The 23768-nt window shown below is 44.7% G+C and overlaps 2 protein-coding genes across 5 annotated transcripts in view; one reads left to right on the top strand and one right to left on the bottom strand.

Annotated features, from left to right (window-relative positions):
• RSPRY1 (ring finger and SPRY domain containing 1) overlaps positions 1–6526 on the bottom strand; it is a 38481-nt gene extending 31955 nt beyond the window's left edge. Inside the window, exon 1 of the mRNA XM_035337023.1 lies at positions 6477–6526. The gene's annotated coding sequence lies outside the window, so the exon portion shown is untranslated. The remainder of the gene's footprint in view (positions 1–6476) is intronic.
• Positions 6527–6825: 299 nt separating this feature from the next.
• On the top strand, positions 6826–21886 carry PSME3IP1 (proteasome activator subunit 3 interacting protein 1). 4 transcript variants are annotated; one of them, XM_035337033.1, is made up of 7 exons: positions 6826–6899; positions 9783–9928; positions 10109–10207; positions 13627–13748; positions 17771–17904; positions 19910–19974; positions 21119–21886. In XM_035337033.1, exons 2-7 carry the CDS (start codon positions 9799–9801, stop codon positions 21334–21336), a joined length of 768 nt encoding a protein of 255 aa, XP_035192924.1. In that variant the 5' UTR covers positions 6826–6899; positions 9783–9798; the 3' UTR covers positions 21337–21886. The 4 variants fall into 4 exon arrangements, with proteins under 4 accessions (XP_035192924.1, XP_035192927.1, XP_035192926.1 ...); XM_035337036.1 differs by having other exon boundaries at positions 6879–6899; positions 9788–9928; XM_035337035.1 differs by lacking the exon at positions 6826–6899 and adding an exon at positions 6915–6955.
• Positions 21887–23768: the final 1882 nt, after the last annotated feature.

Raw genomic sequence — 23768 nt, 5'->3', positions numbered from 1 at the left:
ATTTTGCTTTAACACTTCAAATGTATAAACACTCTCCAGCACAAGCATCAATAACAGAACATGACTTCCAGGTTCTCCTCCCAGGGGTCATGATTTTTCATTTCAAACCAAGATTCAAGGAAAGAAGGAAAGATCCTGCTCTCATGCTTTGAGGCAGGTGAATGCACTTTTGAGATACCAATCTTAAAAAGACTGTAGTATCTGAAAGCTCCGGGGTGTTTGACAAGGTTGCCTCCAGCAGGCTGACGTGGCAGAGCGGTACAGGCACAGCAGGTGCCCGAGGAGCAGAGCGTAATGCACTGCTCCGAAGCAGCTGGAAGGTAAGACTAGTGCCCTGTGGAGGCCAGGCAGCACTAGTCCTGCAAGCTGAAAACACAGAAGCCCAATAAATAAAACCCTAAATAAAGTGGATTAGATATACCATATAGGTTTGGTATGGGCATTCATTCAGAGGCTTCAGTTAATTCAGGTCAATCTTCCTTGCTGCTCTTAAAGCTTCAGATATCAACAATAAAGAACTTTGCTAAATTTTGAGGGGGGAAAAAGAAGAGTCAGAAGCCACTAAGAAATTCCACAACAGACAGTACTGGGAAGGAAACACAGGCGTTTTGAGTACCAGGCAGAGGTACAGAATTGTGGAGGAACAGCAAAAATGCTAAATTATGTTAATTCGTATCAGAAAGGTTAATGCTTTACCTGTATTATTCAGAGACAGAAACTTAATCAATAAAAGTATTCTTGAATTGTGGAGATTGGTTCGTTGTAGTCGACCGCAAAGATAAATATTTAAAGCGCCTCATACATTAACAAAAACTGAGAGGATTACGAAGCACAAAGCAAGGGACTGAGCAGTTCAAACACAGTCACACAGAGTAGTCCTGCCATGGGAACTAAATCTAGGGCTATGCCAGCACAGCAGCAGAGTAAACACACTGTTGGCTACAGAAAGATGCTACAGGCATGGACTGATGAAAGCAGGGTCAGGTTCTTGTCAAACCACCAACTTTGTGCAATTGAGCCGAAATGGCGAAATCCCAGTGTTGCACTGTTTCTTCTCCGTAAGCTAGTCTTAGGAGAAAGAAAATGTGGGAAACACAAAACTGGGGCTTGTTTTCAGAGAAAGATTAGGTACCAAACTGTACAAAGCAGGAGTCTCCTGCTCTAGACCACAGAAAAGAGCCCAGCTAGATGGTATGACTAAGCTGTTATGAATGCATAAAACACACTGAAGTACAGGATGTGTGAAAAATTTTGATAACATTGCTGAAAAATTCAGTGATGCCTCAGTTGGAAGCTTGCATTTGTCGGCTGACAACTGCCTCTGAGAGCAAAGCGCAGAGCAGACAGTGTCTAGAGCCTCCTATTCTCAGCCTCGCCACATTTGTCACTTTATGACAATGGTTATCATCACAAAAAAAAATAGCAACATGGCAGGAAACGGGACGAAGAAACTTTCACTTCTTGTTAACTCAAGTAGCATCAGTGGAGGGACCAATCTTTGAGCAGTGGCAGCTGAAAGCCAGATGAACAGCCTTCCTGGCCAGCCACAGCAAGCAGGCAGTTGTGAGCTGCTCCGAGCTCCAGGCTGCCCAGGGACAGATGAAGATGTCCTTCTGACCATCTCCTCCTGTAAGCCAATGCAATGACAGCTCTTGAGTCAGATATAACACACAGGTCACTAGGGTAGCAAGCTTGCCTTGAAGGCACTCAAGAGAAAGCTTAATCCTTGATCCGAGACTGCTAACGCCTGCAGAACTTGATGCACAGCTCTAGAAATGTTACTCAAACCCCTCATCTGACCCATTCAAGAGAAAAATGAGAAAACATACATGAACAGCTTCATTTCTCCCCAGACTTAGGTTCTGCCTTGTTACAAGTCTGCCGTACAAATGTGGTGCAGGAGAGATGCTGCTGGGCAGGTGACCACACGTGACAAGCACATCTGCGAGCAGCCGGCACCAGGCCTCACAGACCTCCTCCACCGAGCTCCTGCCGGTAACGGCTCACCCACAGCCTCTCATTTGGCATGCAGCCTGAGGAATTAACAGGGATACTTCCCTCTGTCCAGCAGCCTTCCTCTGCAATGAAACTTATAGGGATATAGTATTTTAAATTTCTGGACTGTATGAGGAAACTTGGAGGCAGTTGGCCAATGGGTTTTAGAGCTCCCATGGCCAAGAGGAGGAAGGGGATGGACTGCTCGGCAGAGCCACACAAGTGCACGTGGGTTAGGAAGAGGGCCAGGTACATGTTGCACAAGGCAGTGCGCAAGTGGTTTAAGGAAACACGTGCCTATTTCATTACAATTGCACATCAAGTAGGCAAAAAACTCAAAAACAATTTAAGAAGTTTTCAAAAAAAAGCCTGTAATGGTATCAGGAGTCACAGTCATCTGGTGCTTCTCTAAAAAGCCTGTAATGGTATCAGGAGTCAGTCATCTGGTGCTTCTCTTTGGTAACTTCTTGAAGAGTTTCAGATACTTAAACTTTAATTCTCCTAAGTGCAACTATCAAAACTACTATTTCACCAAATGTATCTGGGGTAATCCTCTAAACAGAGTGAAACCTTTCTGTTCTTCACCTTTGTCTTGTCTTTTCCTTTAAGCCTTTTACTGCAGTACTGATACACTGACCAGAATTTCCCAGAGAGCTGACATGCATCATTTCTCATTTACGATTAGATTAGCTTTATTTTTAAAAGCCGTGAGGAAGTCTGGGCTTTCTTCACATCAGCAGGCATCTTTACTTTTAGAAAGAAAAAAAAAGCACCAAGGTATTTGCTGGATTTTCTTTTCCAAGCCGTCTTGCATGTCCCACTGCCTACAAGAAGGTAGAAAATGTGCACCAGTGCCACAGCCTTCTGATCTGCATTTCAGACTGTCCTCTAGCCTACGACTCAAACTATTTCCAATCAGTCAGTGCACATGCACTACAACTACCCAAAAAGTCACACCAATACTTCATCTCAAGACATCCCCAACGCTGGTCCTTCTCTTCATGTTAAGTATGACACCAAGGTATTCAGAAACTTAAAGCAGAAGCAAAGTGCTTCCTACAGCCAAGAAGCCTTAGAAGGGAAGGAAAAAAACCTGCAATTCCAGGAGTTCTGCATACTTAGAAACTACTGCTTCTTCAAGGGGAGAGAGGCATCAGGAAGAGGACAGATGTGTTGTCACTAATGGGGGTTCAGCAAGTCACTATGATCAATGACCACGCATCAGTAAGTGACTGATGAGTGGTATCCCACCTCAATTTGAGCACACAAGTACACCTACTGAATGGGCAAAACGACCTATCAAGTACACAGAGATCTCATGGCAAAGTTGAAAAAAACTTCTAGAGCACAAGATGGGCCACACCAGCAGTAGATCATGGCAGCAGATAACTGTAGGCACTGCACTGGTCAGTAACAAAGCCTGAGTCATATGTGAACAGCTGACTTGTATTAAACCTCAAGGACATGATGAGGAATAGAAAAGGAAATAAAAATCATGCTGGCAAAGCTGCTGACAGGACATACTAAGTTCATAGTCACTGCATATAAACCAGAAAGGGAAAACAAATATTGTCAGGACATGGGGAAATGCAAGGCACAAAATGACACAATGGGATCCTAATGTCATACTTGGAAGACAGCAAGGCTCGGGGCAGCGCATGTGCCTGCCCTGTTTTGAAAGGAATGAATTCAAAGTCCAAGCAATCATGTTCAGGAGATAAAAAACAAAAGCGAAACAGCTTAGAAGATGCTGAACTCAACATATTGGCAGTGAAGCAAAACACAACAAGCTTTATCATATTAGCTTGTCTTCAATCACTATAAGGTGATGGTATTTTAATTTGCTGCCTCTGTCCAGACAGACAAACCTAGCAGTGTACACCAAGACCTCCTCCTTATGACAGTATCACCAAATATCTAAGATACCCATAGGAGATGTTTCATAATACAGTGCACATTATTAGCTATGGTAGATACTAATGTGAAAGGAAGCTTAAATGAAGAACCCTAAATAGTAAAAAGTCAGTAGGCATCCCACGGCAGACCGCCACGCTCATTAAATTGATGAATATCTTTTTACTCCTTAATTTTTAACAAACAAGCCAAAGCTTGAGGAAAATGGACATCGATATCACCTGATGGGCAGAATTAGAGATGTCAATGAGAGGCGTAGGTAGGTATCAAAACACTGCAAGTAGTGTCTGTCAGTCCACCCGTGAGACTCGCAGCAAGTGAAATGTGCTGAGAGCCAAAACCTCTGATATGAAAACACTGAAAACATACCGTGACAGACTGCCAGCAGTTATGGAAAAAAGTTATGTACATCATATCCCTTCTAAAAGGGAGAGTTAAGAAAAGCATAGAGCGTCGTAACAGTGAGTTTAAGAGCCACGGATCAGCTGCTCTGTTTAGAGGCCAGAGAGCAGAATAACAAAGCAGTTAATGGGAGGTGTTGCACTTGAACACCATGCTATATAGCCCAAGGTAAGCCAAACAGAAACTGAAAGACCTGACAGAAACCAGTGACTCCATACGGCCCAGAAGCACACAAAAGATATCATACCTGAATACAAACAAAGCATGTAGAACAGATAAATTAGAGAAATTAGCAATGTAAGAGTAGGTAAGAAATTGAGACTGAGCTAAAAAAACAATTAGCAATAGCAAGAATAATCACAAGCATTGTGCATGGTCCAAAACACCGCATTAAAATATCCTGGAGGAGCTTCCTATGCAAGTAATGGCAAGCAGATGCTGAAAACTTGAAATTAGCAGGAATCTCAAGAGACTGTTTGGATGAGAAGGGGAGAGACAGTGAGCAGCGATCATACAGCTACATCTGCGCTGCACACACAAAGATATACCGGGACAAACACACAACCTATTCAGTTGGGCTTGTACAGGAGAACAGATAGCAGACTGGGGTACAAAGCAATAACAGAAATTACCTGAAGGAAGGACCAGACAACCGGGTGCCATCAGGACAGAGGAACTCTTGCTGAGTGCGCTTCAGCAGACGAGAACAAAGACATATGCAAAAGCACTCACAGAAGAGGCCAGATATAGATCAGAGCAAAGAACAGATCAATTCTTTGCCTAAAAAACCACACTCAACAGCATCCTAAACCCCCAAAAACGATTGACAAGTTTTGAGAACGCATGGTCCTCAAAATATTCACAGCCAGAAACACGTGCCCAACAGTAGACAAAAAGCTGAGAGGATATTTCAGATTGCTTGTCGGTGGTGAGAATAACCACAGAGACAAACACATGTGGGTCTTCATAGGACAGCAGTGTCGTGGCACTGATCAAGATGGGTATGTAGAAAGCGATGAGTAAAGTAGAACTGAACTGGTGATCAGCACAAGAAAAAAAATAAAATAATGAAAACCAGCACTGCTGGCAAAGGACAGGCAGAAGTTAAAGACCTAAGACAAAACCATTGTAGAGTGGAAAAAAGCCTCCTGTATTAGAGAACACAGATGCTGACATGAACATAAAAGGGAAAAATAAATCAACATTCAGAAAACGGTGAAGTGTCTGGAAGGTTGAATACAGTTAGAAGACAGCAGCTCTTATGCTTGCACTTCCCCACAGACCAAAGCTCCTCAGGGAGAGGAATACCGAGGGATCAGACCGAGCACCCAGATGAACGGTGGGGCTGGGGTGAATTCTGAGAGCAAGGTTTTGCAATAACAGAACATAAAAATAAGAATAAGGCATTAACACCTGGGAACCTACCCGGGAGGGGCACTGCACCTACTGCTACACGCCAGGAGCTAAGAGGCAGAGCAACTCAGAAAGGAATAAAAACGAAGGCACACGAGACAGCAACAGCGACCAGCAGGGCACAACCTAAAGGATTAAAAGGAGAACGGGTGCCTGACGCGGGGGTAACGGCCGGCAGCCCCCACCAGCGAACCACCGGCAGAGCCGTGCCGCTGCCCCACCGAGCTCTACCGGAGGAGCCCCGGCTCCGCGGGACGGGACGTTGGCTCCGCGCAGGTATCAGCGCCGGGCGCGGTGACGGCGCGGGGATCCGGGCTCTCCGGTGCCGCGCGAGCGCCGCAGGGCTCCGGAGCTCCGCCGAGCGCCCCGCGCTGCTCGGACCGGCGGCGGGCTCCGGCCTCACGCCACCGGCACGGGCGTTCCCGCCGCTTCCTGCCGCCGCCTCCCAGGCGGCCGCCGCCGGGGCCTCCGGGCGGGGCGCCCGCAGCCAGCCGTGGCGGGGGCAGAGCCGGGCCCAGCCCCAGCCCCGCCGAGCACCGACGGCTCTGACGGTCGCACCCCCCTCCCCTCCCGGTAGGGCCGGGCAGCCCGTACCGAGGCGGGGGTGCCCGCGGGCTCGCCCTTCCCCAGCCGGGGACCGGCGTGGCAGCGCCCGCCCGGTACCAGCCTCCCGGTGGCAGCCTCCCCTCGCCCGCCCCAGCCCCTCAGTACAGCCCCGGGGGGCGGTGCCCGCCCGCCGCCACCGTACGCACCGGGCACGCCGCAGGGCCCCGTGCAGCCGGCGCCGCTCCTTTGTGCCGCGGCGGCGGGCGGTAAGATGGAGGCCGCCCCGCCCCGCCCCGCCCCGCCCCGCCCCGCCGCGCTCGGCCCCGCCCCCCGCCGTCTCCCTAGCGACCCGCCCCGCCCCCGCCCCGCACCTCGCCCAATCGCCTGCAGATCCCTCCCCGTTCGCCGTGACGTCACCCCGCGGCCCGTTCGGCGGCGGCGCTCTCCTCTTCCTGCCGGGAGGGCGGCGGGGATTGGCCGGCGGGAGGCGGCGCGGCCTCAGGAAGCGCTCCCGCGGTTGGCTGCCGCGGGCGGAAGGGGCGGGGCGGGAGAGGCGGGCAGGCCCTGCATGGCGGCGCTGGGGGCCGGGCCGCGCCTCTCCCTGTGACGGGCCCGCGGTACGGGAACGGGTACGGGAACGGAAGCGGAAGCGGAAGCGGGAACGGGACGAGACGCGCACGGAGGGGTGAGGGCCGGGGCCGGGACCTGGGGGCCGCCGGCTGGGGGCCGCTGAGGAGCGGGGCTGGGAGCAGGCCCCGGGGCGGCCGCTCCGTTCGGGGCTCCGCTCGCCGCCTGGCCCAGCCCGGGGGCTGTGTGAGGCGCTACCCGCCCGTCCTGCGGCTGCTGCCGGCTGGTAGCGCGGAGCATTGCGCGTTGCGGTGACAGCGCGGTGCTGGCGCACCAGGATGCTGCCACCGGGCAAGCAGACGGCGTAACGCAGGGCAGCCTGCGAGCACGGGTGTTGCGTCTGGTTCGGGATGCTTCCTATGTGTGTTTGAGGTCAGGAGGGACAAAGACTGTGGAGAGGTTTGCTGGCTTCGGCCGTGTTAACGCTGTGCTGTGTAATGATCCCCCTGTCGTGCCCTAGGTTGTGGCGGGCGTTGAAGTTATTTGATAAAATGTGTTTCATCAGACACTCATTTTCTAGAATCGTAGTGAAAATACCACAGCCGTACATTAAGTCATAATTAAATCCTAATCTATTTCAAGTAGATTCAAGCCCGTTGTCCAAGTGAGCTGGGTGAACCAGAAGCCAGATGGTTCACAGTTGAAGGCCTTAGCCTTAAGGTTATTCCGTGCCCTTGCTGAATCTGTCTCTTCTGATTTGTTTTTGTCACCGTTGTGTCAGAATGTTTTGTTCCTGTCTAAACAGACAGGTTGGGCTTGCACGAGTGGGGAACCAGGTTGCCTTGTATATGCAGCACTTGAGTAAGAAGGGGAGCCTTGTGATTAGGGCCTGTGTTCAGGAGGGAGATTCAGTTTTCATATTCTGTAAAAGTTTCCAGTTCAAGCCACTGTCAGAAATGACACTCTAAGAGCAGGTGTTCTGTGCTTTCTGGAAGTTGGACTCATCTTAATGGCAGGTATTTGTTAGGTACTTGGGGAAAAAAAAGGAAAATCACCACCCCGTGGTCAGTCCTTCCTTGCTCCACTTCTTAAAGTAAAATCCTTTTTTCTTGTCTTGTTTTCATAATTCCCACCTTAAAAACGCATCATACTTCTAGCAAGTATTTGTATGGTGCTCTAACCTGGCTTTCTTCTGAGATGTCGTTTTTTTGTTTGTATTGCAAACAATACCCCACGGAAGTGTCATTTTTGTGAGAATTTCAGGACTGCTTTCTGCTGGAGTGCGTTCATTGTGGTGTGGAAGATGGATGGTAAACTTGTTCCTACCATTATTTGAGTTACTGCGTTCCTCCCTTCCTGGGAGAATAAATGGACTGGGTTCTCTTCCAGTGCTGAAATACAGGCAGGGTGAGGTCCGAAATGGACAATAATTAGCAGTGCAGGGGGCAATTAGCTGTACTCCTGAGGTGCTTGTTGAAGTTACATTAAGGAAATACGAAGAAACTAGACAGTAACCGTGGCGTTAGCGTGGCTTTAGCTGAATGGCTGTTGGTGCCGTGTTTATATTGTGCTTGAATATAGGGGCTTGATGTAAGAACAAAAGTTTTGTTCCTCCTCTAGTTCTTTAGCCTGGAGCTGGCAGAACAAATCTCGTCAGGAGCCACTTGACTAGCACAAGCAGCTCGGCGTTACTTCATCCTGGGGTTGTGCGTGTTAAGACCTCGTGTTTCCTTCTTAGGCTGATTCCTTGGTGCATCTCCACCCTGGGCCTAGTCCTTGGGCATCAGGAGCTCAAAGCAGAGGAGGGGTGCGTTGTGTGAAGGGTCTGTGCCCCTTGATAAGTAATGCAGCTCCAGATTTCTAATCCCAGCCCCATTTTAGCCCGAGGGAATTCCGTCCCTCCCCCACCTGCTGAGCACCGTAGACCTGGCACAGGTTGGTCTTGCACCCCTCTCTGTTAGCTCCTCCAGTGCAGGGTGTGCAGGTCTGGCTCCAAGCACCCTGCCTCACAAATTTGTTTTCCGCACTGCCTGCGTTCTGCTGGTGAGCTGTCGGAGCACAGCGCGGGTGGGCTCTGGCGCGCCTTTCCTCAGGGGGTGCCTGCAGCCGTGCCCGGGGTGGGCTTGGACTGGGGCACGTCCACGTGCTCTTCAGGGATGATGCGCACGGTCTGCTTGGTGCAGAGCTGCAGAGGGGTGCAGAGAGGTGTGGGGCTTTTGAGGATTAGAATGCTCAGTCGGTAATTGCTGACGTCTCACCATTAAGCTCTTAGAAACACGTGTTGAATTCCTTGAAAACAGGCAAGCTTTCTCCAGTTTTCACAGGATGAGCGAAAGGAATTCACGTAACAAATGTCGTATCCTTTCCTTGGAGTAGAGGGGTATAAGAACTGAAATAAAGGATGCGAGTGTGGGGGGGGTGGGTTGTAAATTTATTTTTATTTTTTAAACAAGGTAAATCCAAGGCGTTGGGGAGGGAATTACACTGAAATAGGACTTCTGGAAAGGTGGCCTAAGGCAGACAACTAACAGGAAAGATAATTAACAGAAAGAGTAAAGAAGGAGTAATAGGTGATGCCATCAGCCTTAGGTGCTATCACTCACGCAGTTAGTGCTTATCTCAGTTGGCGCTTACTGTCTTCAGACAGCAGCAGTTGTTATTCATCCTCTAATTTTATTTGTATAGAAAGTGTGTCTCAGAGACTTTGGACTATGGTGTAAGAATGCAATAGTAATAGCTACTTTACATTTTGTTACACTATTCGTGTCCCTGCTTCCCACAAGGTCCTGCAGCAGATGTGCAACTGAGTAATGTTTGTTAACAATCTGTATCAAGTGCTCTCCACGTTCAGTTTCTAGCCTCCACCCGTTTTCTCTTGCCAAGAACCTTCTGAGTGTAGTGGGTCTCTTCTCAGGATGCGTAGTAATGCCGCGCTGTGTTTTTAGGACAGGCTGTTCCACAATGGATGGGGGAGATGGTACTGCCGACCTCGTGATTAACAAGAGGTTTGTGTCTGAAGCGGAGCTAGAGGAGCGACGAAAGAGAAGGCAAGAGGAATGGGAAAAGGTCCGAAAACCTGAAGATCCGGAAGGTATCGGATAGGTTTTAATAGCTGAAGGAAAGAGATTAAAGAATGTTTCACTTACACGGAAAACAGAAGTAAAAGTAGTAGCTTGTATTCTACAAGTTCAAAAGGCTTTCACATGGAGAAACTAAGAACTGTTGGTTTTTTACACATCGCCTAATTTCCTGATTTGCTCCTTCCTTTCAGAATGCCCAGAGGAGGCATATGACCCACGTTCATTGTATGAAAGACTTCAGGAACAGAGAGAAAAGAAGCAGCAGGAGTTTGAGGAGCAGTTTAAATTCAGTAAGCACCAACATTTATTACTTTGAACAAAACCCGGCTCACTGTATGTTTTGTGTGCAGCAGCTGTATACAGCATCTAAGGGACATGTTTGCATGTCTTGTCCCTCTCTGAGAGGGAAACTGAGACCGGAGGAAAGTATTGAAAGATGGTAGATATTCCTGCAGCTAACATAATGTTCTGTGCATCAAGACAGCACTGCACACATGTGAAACTCAGTCTTTTTTAAGCTGCATTCCTGTAAAGTCTGGAATATGAGGCTTATTTTGCATAGAAACCAAAAGAAAACAAAAAAGGTCTGATACCAATTGATGGAAAAGTGGAAATGCAATGTGGTTTTGTGACTTAAACTCATGCTTTAACACAAGATCATCCTATTTGAATCAATTAAAAAAAAAAAATTCTGTTGCAACAGGTGTTACATTTCCTAGCCATAATCAGGTGACTCAAACTTTACTGAGTGATTTGAGGCTCAAGATTAGTGTTTGGAAGACGTAAACATACAGGAGTTGATTCTTCAAAAAGTAGTGAAATGAAAACCTCATTTCTAGTGATGTTTGAATTTCTGGTTTTATAAAAAAATCCTTTGCTTTGTATCACCTGTATATGTGCTGCTGAGTGCAAAAATGATAATGAGAACTAGAAAATTATTAGTCAAGCATTTTGGGAAAAAGGGAGCTATTGGCTCTATCTAAAGAGAAATGAGGATGATACTGTGGGGCTCCATTTTTAATTGATCAGAACTGTAGGTTCTGATCAATTTTGGTTCTTTAGCTGGAATCCTTACCCTCAAACTATCGTACTCTTTAAGCTCCAGTTTGCAGAAGTGGATTCTCTCTAGAAATTATCATGTGTTCGGGATGCAACAAAACTATGCTTAACCTGTAGCAAAATGTTTGAGTCCTGCGAGGCAGTGCTCCCTGGTGCTGCAGATGCTGTCAAGTGCATTGCTAATTACTGCAACTGCCTTTCCAGTGTTGTAGCAGACGCTTTTAGAATCACCTCGGAATCCACATTTCTTTGGGAGAAAGTAAGTGGGAAGAGCTACCTAAAGATCAGTGATGGGTGGACTTTGGACTGCTTTTGTACCTCATCAGAGTTCAGACCAGTTTGGCTGTTTGTGACAAGATTTGTCCCTGAATATGTTAGATTTTGCCATAAAATATTCATACATATTTTCTATATCTATAAGAATTCTGGTGGAGTAAGAAGCAAGTTGTACATTACTGCATACTCATTCTCATCAGTCAGAACTGATGACACAACGCAGGAGAGAAACACCTTAATACTAATACTCGTGTCTGTCTAAACACACAAACTTAGTTACTCTAAGCCTTTTGTGTAGATAAAAGCCAGGATGCATACTAGCAGTTCTTCTTTTTGCCAGGTTATTCAGTCTTGAAAGAATGTCCTCCAATGTTTATCTTCTCAAAGTAAAATATATTTTTTTACATTTTTTAGCATTTTAAATGAAAAATAATAGGAGTATCCTCTAAAAAGCTATTTTTAATTTTTTATTTTTGAACACTGATGGTAACCAAAATAACGATAAATGAAAGTCATTTCCTGTCTCTTAATTTTCTTTTGTGGTTTTTAGCGGTGAAAAATGGAAGTTATGGGTAGGAGCATTAGTGCGTTAAAGTCTTCAACTGTACCCACAGAATTTTTTTCAAGTGGAGAGTTTACATTTTATTTCAGTAACATTTGATCCAGGTCATTTTTGCTGATGTGACTAAGCAATTCTTGTCTAATTGTCTACCAGAGATCTGACTGCTACCAGCCTAGACATGTCTAAATTAATTGTTTCCTTTGCCAGCGTATATTACAACTGCAGCATCTTCCCTTGGGTTCAGGAAATTTGTAAACCAAGTACTGGAATGAGAAGCATCCGTAAGAGGGGGCTACCGAGAAGCAAACCAACCACTAATTTTAAGACAGCCCCTGTAGAATAACATAAACCTGCGAGCCTGGAGAACAAAACCTACTAAAGCACAATTTAGTAGTAGAGAATCTTTGCAGTTGTAGGGATCTCTATCACTGCATCTCGTAGTTTGCAGATCAGGCAAACAAGAATGTAACGCATTCATGTCTCTTGCTTCAAAAAATGTCCAGATTTTCACTGCTCTTGCTGTCTGAAGGAATCCTCAGCAGGTATGAACACTACAGTTTACATTTTGTAGATCCAGGAACAGTAGGGCTGAGTCTGTAAAAAGTAACCTCAAATAATAACTGATTTCTAGACCTTTTCTGTCAGGGACAGAAGCTTGCCATTTATCAGTGTATACGGATTTCTTAGCTTTTCATTTGAGTGAGTAGGACTTGAGTATGTGGGTGAAGATTTAAAAAAAACCAAAACTCTGCCTAAAGAGTAAAGGCCTAAAAATCCTCTTATGAAATTAATACAAGGTGGTGTTTGGGTTCAGATTTTCTCAGGCTGACTGCAAGCAGCAAGACTTGGTCTTTCTCAGAAATATTTTTTACCAACTCTCTAAATAAATCATTTTAATGGGGAGATGTTGAGCATTTGCAGAAGAAATTAAAAGACCTTCCTACTGCAGTAGCGTTTACTTTCCTTAAAGTAGGGTAGCATGTTTAGAGAGAATTGAATTTTAAGAAGATAAGAATTGTCTTGAGTCTATTTATTTATAACAGGCATCAGTTAAGTTAATAATTGTTTGTTTTAAGAAAATGTACATCTTAATTGGAGGTGAGATTTATGGGGGAGAAGTAATGTTTTTTCCAATTATTGGTCTAAGAACAGACTCTAAGGAGACAGCCTAAAACTTAATATCTGAAACCAAAACAAGAATTATATCATTGCTTAATGTCGGTATTATTTGTTTCATGTAACCTATTCCAAATAACATTTCAGCATTAAGAAAAGGCTGCTTGTGTGAAAACTCAGTCCATTTTCCGACATTGTATCTGCAAGTCTAGTAGTAGTATACTGCTCCTACACATTTTGCCTTACTATTCTCTGTGGTAATAGTGTTGTGGCTGAACTGTGTTAGTCTGTTGTAGTTTTTATTGTAGAAGTGTTTAAGAGTTTGGGCTTGGTAGCATCCAGTATCATTAACCATAAATCTTTGTACTCCGTGATTAGAGAAGGCAGTGGGTATCTTGTCCTTTGTGGGGTCTGGTTGGTACCCATTGCTAGACAAGACAGTGCAAGTGCTAGAACACACGCCTCACTTGGTCACCCAGAACTCTGCTCCCTGCATTCCCAGTGCCTTTGCTGAGTTAAAATATTGTGCACAATATTAGAAATACCATCTGCAAGGTATGGGTGGTTACATTTTACAAGGCAGTTTGAAATCGCTGGATGAAAATTGTCCTAAAAGAATGGCAAAGTGATGCAAGGTAAACGGCTGCTTCCCGGATGGCTTGAGTTTATCAATATGCATTCTTTTCCTTTTTTCAGAAAATATGGTAAGAGGCTTAGATGAAGATGAGACAAATTTCCTTGATGAGGTTTCTCGGCAGCAAGAGCTAATAGAAAAGCAGCGAAGAGAAGAAGAGATGAAAGAACTAAATGAATACAGAATATCCTTTGCTAATATAGCTGGCAGCTGTATATAGGGGATAAGAGTCTGGGCTGTAGTTTTAGTCTGTCATTCACATTCTGTTTATAAATACAGCTGCTTTACAGAACATGAGCAATGATAGCCTTTTAAAGTTGAATGTTTTTATTGTAGCTTGGATCTCCCGCAGTAATGTTTGTTTCCCACTCTCTGTCTTCAACGCTTTTCCTCCCTTCTCTCTCCCTCCCCATTGACTTTTTTTTTCTTACTGATACCATAGCTAAAAAGAGAAGCACATGAAGGAAGAAAGCCTACTGCTTCTAATCTTTTGCTTTTTTTCCCATAAGTATTCTTGTCTTCCAACCAACTGCATATTGGCTGTTTTTAATGTACCTGTTTGAAATAACATTTTAGTTGCTCTTTCTGTTATTCTTCTTGAAGTATGAGCTTTGTTTTCCCTTGCTGATAGCTGCAGGATGAGAAATGAAATAAAAGTGAACTAGCTGTGTGGATACACTGACTTTCTTCTGGGAAGGCAGTGTCCGTGGAGGTTCAGCTGAATACAGATTTTAGGCAGTACTGAGAACAGGCTGGTTCCATTTTGTTGTTAAGTGCCAGCTCTTCACAAAGACATGCTAGAGAGCAGTATAGGGTGCTTTTTCTTTAATCAGTGCCAGACAGGGAACGTTGGGATTGATTTTAGGATTGCTCTCTGTGCTGAGTTTAATGCTGTTTTGCGAGGTTTTACCTCATCTGTGGTGGTTCCTTTGCCTCCTAATGAAAACTGTTGCTTTAAGTCATCAGTGAACAAAGTGCAAGTTCTCAGGGATTCTTTAGTGTAAATGAAAGAGTTTGAAGACGGAAAGAAGAGCAAGCAGCTCATATTTATGAGGTGAGCAAAATATTCAGCAAATAAAGCTAAGTAGCGCCAAAGCTACAGAGATCTGCAGTACCTTGTACGAGTTAATGACTTAGAACTGAGAGCATGTTATATGTGAAGAGTATCTAAGTTCTCTCACTAATTCAATCATGAAAAGGCAATACAGATGTATTTTAATTACTTTTTTTTTTTTTTTTTAGAAGTATGCCAGAGTTGGCTGATGGATTTGGTCTATTTCCTTGGCTTGTTGGATCTGCTGATGGGGTATTCATGGGATATATTTAGGTTCTGTGGCAGTTGCTTGCGGGTCTGGCTGATGCAGGGATGTGCAGTGTAAGATTGTGCTGTGGAAGCAGCTGACAGCTCTAGTTAGGTCACGAACATCCAGGGATGAACCATACCAGCCCAGAAGGAATCTACCATTGTCTTGAATTAGCCACGTAATACACTGATCCCTGAATTTACAGAGCAGGGCCTCTTCCAGACGTACAGGCATACTGAACCTCAGTCTTTGCAGTCTTAGCAGAATCAGCCAGGTTTGTATCCAAAGTCTTGCTGTAAATTGTAGAACTTACTGCTAACGGGCTGGAGGGAAGGAGAGAGAATGCTTTATGGTCACCTCTTTTTGTGAGAAGCTGAGCTTTTCCCATTCCATTAACTTGTTCCTTTTGACTTTGTTAAACATAATATTGCAAGCACCTCCAGAGCAACTTGCAAAATGAAGTGTGGGTTTAAAATTTTTGGTGGCGTTCTTTCAAAATATAAAAGGTGTTTTTTCAGCATTAAGCACAGGCAGATTTTTACTACTGCTTTATCCCTGCAGTGACAGAATGCAGAGGGTATTGCTAAATGTGCTGGGTCATTAGGCACTGTGCAGGAGTTCCTCCAAACTAGTAAATGGAATGTCAACTCAGTGGATTTGATTATATGGTCATTTTCCTGGTAAAAGGTCCAATTTAAGCTACCCAGAGGCATTAATTCCACAGTAAAAACCTACGTCAATATTGTACCACAGAGCTTTTTTATTTCTTTTTTCCCCCCTACATTTTTAAGGTTAAACAATCATGAAACCATGCATCTTAATGCTAAACATGCCTTGGAATATTTTAATGCGCTCTCAGGCATAAGAAATTCACGTGCCTGGATGCAGAGGAATTTTGCTTCCTCTTTTATGAATAGCTAGGTTTATTTTGCTCCTTACCCTGCCCTTTCAGCATTGGTCTGACTGTGTTTAAAGTTTTAAAGATTGATTATTTTAAGCCGGTTCAAAGAAGTGTTGGAGAGCAGCATTTTCTTGTCTTATATCCCAAGTGTAGAAATCCCCTCCAAGAAGCAGGCCTTATCGTAGGACAGCTTTTTTAAATGCAGATGACATTTGATTGAGAAGTTTATTTTTACTGTAGTTCTCCTGAGACATTTCTTGGCTAGGTATAGCGTTGCATTCGTTAATGACAGCAGTACCTATAAAGTCTCTTAAAACGTGCTGTCTCTGGTGGATCAGGAGTATTAGGAGAATGGCATCCCAGATAGAAGTGAAAAGCCTGTAGTTCTCTGTCTCTTAAAAGAAAAGTTTTTGGGTTTCTAAGTCAGGCTTTTGGAGTGCAATATTAGAATGTAACGTGGTAATTAACTGAAATGTGGAGGTTGAATGCTGCCGTGTGTGGAATCGTGTATTGCGACATCCAACTCTTTGACACAGTGAGCTTTCAGATTGCTTCTGATAGCCACAGGATGGCACTCCTGTGCCATGTTAAACATTGGAACCGTCTGGTTTGGACTGAGGAGGGGTAGGTTAGTTGAGGTAGGGAGCAGTCTGGGTTGCTGCTGTATCCTTAGGAAAATCAAGTAAGCAAACTCCTGATCTAAAAGTGTTTGAGCATGCCACTTCAAAACAAGGTGTTGATTTTTAATTTGCGGATGTTGAGGGGGAGTGGAGACGGTTGTGACCGTAAATATATGGTCCATAAATAGAAATTTCAGTATTCAGTATTTATATGCAGTAGGTGGGACACACCTGTGAAACTCAGGGCTTGTGGTTATGTTGGCTGGTCAATGGAACTGTAGTCAGAGAATAAACTGGTGGAAAGCTAGATTTAATGGTGTAAACAAATACCCTTTTAAATTAGGTTAACTTTCCTTTGCTATGTGCAGTTTAAAAGTTTTGCAGAAGTCTTTATGTCTCCACTGGTGCAGGATCTTTGGCAGACCTTGCCTTGCTAGACACTGAACGTTAGCTCTAGATCCTGCCACAGAAGGAGAACTCTAGATCCTGCCACACATCTGTTTAGCATGTTTACAGATTGCATGCACCTTACTAACAGACCAAGTGCCTTCTTACTCAGTCTGAGAACCTGCCATAGCTGCTGCACCTCATGCTAGGTTTCAGCTGCATCCCACCTTTCTAACAATGTTTTAAGCTATGTAGTTTTTCAGTGCAGTCTAGACTTTTGGGTGAACGTTTGAACACATGCACCCTTAATCAGATCTGTCTCCTTCCTTTTGAGGTTGCTGTTACTGGCAGCAATAGCCTTGTGACCCTTACAGAGATGGGCTGACAAGTTACCGTGATAAATACTGATACAGAAAATCGAGCTGTTTTGCTTTGGTAGGCTGAAGGCTGCTGGGTTCAGCCTAAGAGAGGCTTGAGCATTGAAACTGAGACCACATATTACTTTTTTTTTTTTTTTTTTTTTAAGGATTAAGGATCAAAGCAGCAAATTTGAATTACAAATGGGTTGATCCAGATTGAAGGGGGAAGTACTGGATTGCCCTTTTTTCTTTTTTTTTTTTTTTTTTTGGTCCAGTCTGACCTATTTTCTTTCCTAAGACCTTCAGGAAAAGACAGGGCAATGTACGTTTACAGTGCTGGATGTGTTGTGTGTGTTTGACCTTTCTGACTTCTGAACAGCAGCTCCTAACCTGCTGCCTGGTTGTATTTGTGGGGAGAGCTGGTATTGATACACAAGAGTGCTTCGGACACGGGGGGTGAAGTCTCTTCTGTCCTGCCCGAATGTGCCAGTTAAATGACATTACAAATAACTTGCTTTTGATGGATATGTGAATGAACTTCAGTTGCTGCAGTCAGCAGGGCTGGCTAAGTATGTCAGGGAGGAAGTGTCTGTTTTCTGCATTCCTTCCTCGTTGATCCTTAACCCTTAATTCACAGCACTCTCACCAAAGTGGGAGTCAGTATGGACCCAAAGAAGGAAGCTGAGAAGAAATTGCCCATGAAGTCAGTGGAAAACAAGAACAAATTCTCTCAGGCAAAGCTGTTGGCAGGAGCTGTGAAACACAGAAGGTTAGTTTCACACCTCTATAAAAGCATGAGGAATGGGAACCTAGTTAGCAGTGTAAAGGGAGGCAGGCCAAAACTGCCTCCAGAGAATGAAGTGCGAACCTTAGCCCTAAAGAAAAAAGGGGGGAGGTACAAGAAAAGACCAGCCTTGTTTCCATAGGTTCTCACAAACTGTTGGAAAAACATGAGGCAATTCAAATAGATAAGCATGTGTAAAGCAAGTGGGTAGACTCTTCTTTCTAGACTGCCAGGCTTGGGTGATCCTGCTATGGGTTCCAGAGGCAATCTATTTTACAACTCTATTTGAAAATACCAGTGTTACCTCACTCATGTAATTTGATTCAGAATTGCATATTTTATCAACCTATGTTATCTGTGTTGAAAATTTATTATCTTAATTGTTGCTGGGAGCAGTGTGTGGAGGATGTAGGTTATGAGAGAAGAACTTTGTATACCAATTTAATCCCAAGGTCATCAGACAAACTTCCCATGTTCCTCACTGACTTGCACTGATACATCAGCACCCTTTCTATCCCAGAGAGAATGGCAGTTGGGTTTGTGATCTGTTTGCTATTTTGATCTTAGCCTGCAAACACAGCTGCTGATGTGCTATGGGTTGTGTTAAAATTAGGCATCTGGGACCAGACTTATTTCTCCCAGACGAATCATCTAATACGTGAAACAAATCTGACATCTAGAAATTCAGGCACTGTTTTTGAATCTGTCCCAGAGAATGAGAGATTATTTTAGAAGCTTAAGTGATAGAGTAACGTTTAGCTACCAGTACAGCGGTGATTGCATGTCTGTGGAAACTGAAGTTAAGCTCTTCCACACCAGGTCTATGGGGGTTTGGGTAGTTTGTTTTTTTTAGGGGGAGAGAAAAACCAAAAAAACCTAAGTGATAGAAAGCAGCCAACAATGCTTCTTTGTTGTAACTACTATTGGTTAACACAGTGGGATGTAGAGGAGATGGTGTGTGCTTAATGGCACATGTAAAGCCTGCAGATGGCATCTATTTGGAGAGAGCATCTTAACTGTGACATGTCAGTGCCATCGCAGACTTTCTTTCTATTTCTGCTGTCTTATTTTCTGTTGCAAACCAGCCAAAACTAGGCATAGCATGAATTCAACATCTGCTCTCAGAGTTTTGTAGTTTGCCTGCACAAGACTTTTACTATTAAAACCTCCCTGCACAGAGTAACCTTTCACCTGGACTTCATGTTCTGACAGGGACAAAAAAGAGTTAATGCATCTATAATACAAATAATGCTGATACTTCATCACTTCAGTTCATCACAGCTGAGGCTGGGAAGCATTTGTTTATAAGGATGGCTTAGAGTCGGGAACGTGCAAGAGGATGAAAGAGAAACTGAGCAATGACAAGGAGGAGCTACAGAAGCTCTGACGGGACAGAAGCCCAAATAATGCTCCCTTCCCCAAGCACCACTTTGGAACCAAAAGGGACCCCCTTAGACTTTTAGGTCAGACACTGCAGATGTCTGAGAAGTGCTACAGAACTTACTGGGTGCGAGATTTCTAGATGTTTTAGAACAGGGTCTCTACGTGCTTGAGGGAAAGAAACCCTGGAAGGGGAAGTACACTGATGTTGGACCTGCAAATGTGATAATTGTCCACTTGCTACTGTCAAGCCTCTTGTTACGTGGGGTGGTTGAAACTCACGTAGTCGTTCCTGATCTCCTCTAGGGTTTTGCCTCTAAATAGGAGTCCTGCAGTTAGCTCTGGTTACTGGGAAGGAGGTCTGGCTTGGATTCCCAGAGGCGTGCTTCTACTTCCCAGGTGAACAGAGGGTACATGCAGTGTAGGTGCTGACTGCAGGATCCTGCCGTATTCCCTGAGGAGCCCCAGTTAACAGCAGTTAGAAGTGGTGATGGTCAGGGGACCCTGCTGGAATTCACTGTAGCGTTTGAGGCAAAAATGTGACTTTTAACTTCACAGTAAGTAAGTGATTGCTTAAGAGGAACAAGACAATTTCTTATTTTTTCCACAGTTCAGATGGTGGGAATAGTGTGAAGAGGTTGAAATTAGATACTGATCATGAAGAAAAGAACCAAGGTACGTTCTGATTTCTGCAGTCGGGAAGCTGTCTGTCTCTCAACTGAACAGCAACTGACTTAGTGTTAAATCTGATAGAGGATTTGCTTTTCTGCTCCTTCATTATGCTAGGCAGCACAGACTTTGGTTGGCATGTTATCTCCTAAAGCAGTAGAAATGGTAACTATAGGCACTGACAGCCTTTGTAGAAAATAAGGCTGGAAGGAACCTCTACTGGTTACTGGTCTGTCCCCTGCCTAAACAATTTCTGACAGAGGATTGCCTAAGCTGCTCTTGAATCTCCACAGAGAGTGCACACCCTCCTTAGGCAGTTTATTCTAATGCTGAACTGATTTTACCCTTAAAGTGTTTTACCTGATAAACTAGTAGGAGTCTCCTTAGCTGCATAGTGCTTCTCTATCAGCCGGAGGTGTGGAGAACAGTTCATTCACTTCCTCTTCACAGCAGCATTTGGTGTATTTGTATACCTCCACTGTTAACTCCTCATGCTACAACGAGATCTTGTCCATCCTGAAACCAATTTATTTCAGAAAGTTATGAGCAACTAGGAAGAAAAATTAAGTTGCGTTTCAGTCCTAGCTGTCAGGGCTGCAATTGATTTGCTGTCAAGATACTCTGACACAAATAGGGTGAGCTGCAATTGTGTAATGACAACCCAGTGCACTTCGTGAATCTCCTTCTGTTCAGGAAACTTTCAGAACACTGGAAAAAATTAATTAGCTGTGGAAGATGGACGACATTGACGTAGCAGAGCACTGGAATGAAACTTTTTCCCAACTATGCTGTTATATTGGAAAAAAAATCAGTTACACAAAGCAGAGCTATTTATTCTTATTTAGTGGGTTTGGTATTTGACAACCATCAAACTGACAACTTTAGAATAAAAAATTGTAATGCCAGCATAGAGCTGGGCATAACTATGATGGAAAAAAAAAAATCTCCTGAGGTAGCATTTCCTTCCTGTCAGGGTAGCTTTAGCGCAGTGTAAAGCTGCCTTATGCTTTAATTAAATCCTGCAATCATCCACCACTGATATGGTAATAGCAGGTGAATGGCATGCAGCAGTTCCTGGGCTGATTAAAAAAAAATAATAATAATAATCTTTTCCTCACTCTTGTTTTTGACTGAGGTACCTCTCTTTCAGAAAAACCGTCCTGTGTTCCCCTGGGGAGCAGCTCAGTGGGAGGCTCCACGGTCCACTGTCCCTCAGCAGCAGTCTGCATTGGGATCCTGCCTGGCCTGGGCGCATACTCGGGCAGCAGCGATTCGGAGTCCAGCTCGGATAGCGAAGGCACTATTAATTCCACTGGAAAGATCGTCTCTTCTGTCTTTCGTAGCAACAGTTTCTTTGATGGCCCATAACAAAATCCCTCCGTGTGTTATGTAGTGCAGAGTATCTTCCAAAGCCCTGATGGATGCTTGATGCATCCTTCTGCCCCAGATATAATATTTCTAGCTAACCTCTCAACTTTAATACATTCAGATACTTCTGAAATAACTCATTGAATTTATTTTTTGTTATATATTTTTTTTTCTTCCCCAACTTTCCATTTCTGGGGTTAATACTGAGCCTGAGGTAGAAAGGCTGCCACCCTAAACCAGAAGGCACACCTAGTAATGCAATTAAGGTCTGGGAGTAGGGAGGAGAGCGCCTTATCTTTTAAAATTCTTATGGAAGGAAATAATTCTGATGGTCTAAGAAGTTTATACAAGACTAACAGGCAAAAAAAATACTCACTTGAAGCACCGAAGTCTTGTAGAAACAGCCATGTGTTCTGTTCTTAAAATGTCATTTTTATTCTGTATTTGAGAAATGGGGGCAGAACAAAAATCAAGCAGATGGTGAAGTGTAGATTGCCATGACACTGTAAAGAAGTTTTCGTGTTACATGATTAAAGACATTCTGAATGCATTTTTTTATTTTGGCTCGTGCCATTCATAGTTGTTCCCGTTCCATTAAGTAATTTCTGCACTACTCAACCAGCCCCTTCCTCAAACTGCTGCTGTACAAGGGAGGTGCAAGCCAGCCTCCTACAAATGAAGAGACAGTGATACAAAACTCTTGTTCTGAATGAGTTCAGAGAAACCGTAGTTGGCTGTTCTACTCAAAGCCCATTGCTCCTGCATCAGTGCTTGAAAAGTCATTCAGCTCTTCTGTCATAGCATCCTGAAGAGTGTGAATACAAGAGTGGGTGGGATATCCCAGTTCAGTCAAACCTCTTTGTGCACAAATTGGAGAACTCCATCATCCTTTCCAGTAAGAAGGTGGGCAGCTGTTGAAGTTCTGTTGAATTTAAGAAACCTTTTCATGGCTTATAGGTGGTGTGGACGAGGGAGACAGGCCTGAGCAAGAAGTTGAGTCTGAGGGGCAAGGGTCCTTCCTCTTCATCTCTGCATGCACATAGCACTAAGGGAAGTCGGGGGTTGGAACAGCTTGACTTCGGTGCACAAAGGTGGCAGTATCTTTCTGACGGTCTCCCTCATGGCAGGCCTGCTCTGCTTACTAGACTCAGAAGTGTATGAGCTTCAGTGAATACAGCTGCTGTGTGTGTACCAAAGGGCAGTTATCTGCGTGTGACACTAGGCATTGTGGAGGACAGCAGATGGGATAAAAGCGGTGAAAGCTGAAGGGATTCATGCCTTATCTCAAGTGTTGAACTTTTCCTGAAGGAAACGAGAGTTATGCTCATGCTCAAGCTATCCTTAGCCAAATACTGCTCCTGTTTGCAAAACTGTCCCTCAATCAGGCCTGTAAGATAATAATTCCTCATTTTTCTGAGCAACCTGGCACCCCTTTTGTTTGCTCCAGAATTGCTGCCGCCTTTCCTAGCTACTATAATTGTGGTACTTCTACATGGAAAATACCTAGACCTTTTGCTGCCTCTGACTTTCATCACACCTAACGACAGAGTGAAATGGAAGTAGTGCACCAAAAAAAATCTTGTTCAAAGTTGCATGTGCAAGAGCCTTGCGTAGCTGGAGTGAGAGGGGGTGGTGTCAGTGCCTGGCATTAAGCTAGACAGATAATGTCTTCAGAAAGAACAGCCTGCCCTGCCCTGTCTGACCATGCTGGGGCCAGTTTCATATTTTTTTTTTTTTTTTTGTACAGCTGCTCTCCAAGCAGCTATTAGATTCAAGGGGAAATACAGAGGGGGAATTGGCAGCCAGTTGTGGGCAGATGTGGTGGTCCACAGGGACTGCAGGTCACACCTGCAGGAAAGAGGTGCTGGTGGTCATGTTGGACCCTATGTGACCAAGAGGGGCCATAATTCAGTAAAAGCTGGCATGAAAGAACCCTTTTTCCTCTTGTGCCTAGAAGAGCAGCAATGCAGCACATGGGGAGCCCCTTTAGATGGCACCAGCCTTTGAGCCTGAGTTGCCTCCAGCAAGCTATTCTTGTGGCCTGGCCCATGTGAGCAAACTGCAGAGCAGTCCCAGCTGGACAGCCAGTCCGTCAGGCCCCTTTACCTTCTTACCTTCTTACTTCTTACCTTCTTACAGAAGTCATCTGATCTTGTAATACCTGAGTGCACGCTGAGATAGCTGGTGCATGAAGAGTGCAAGGACAGACAGCACGTAGACAAACGGGACCTATCAGCTGTGGCAGTAACCCGGAGCCGGCACGCTGGGGAAAGAATCCAGCAGCTCCATCATTTCATGGTGGACTTAAAATACTTTTTAAAGATTTTTCTTCTCTCTTAGGCATGACTGCATAGTATGTGCTTCAGCTCTTCTCCAGGGACAGCTTCATAAACTGCTTGTTGTCTGTGTTCGTTGTTAAATGCTTCAGAGAG

Source organism: Oxyura jamaicensis, chromosome 11, assembly GCF_011077185.1.
Source record: "Oxyura jamaicensis isolate SHBP4307 breed ruddy duck chromosome 11, BPBGC_Ojam_1.0, whole genome shotgun sequence".
NCBI lineage: Eukaryota > Metazoa > Chordata > Aves > Anseriformes > Anatidae > Oxyura > Oxyura jamaicensis.
Note: the sequence above shows the minus strand (reverse complement) of the source record. Positions and strands in the feature narration are given on the sequence as shown.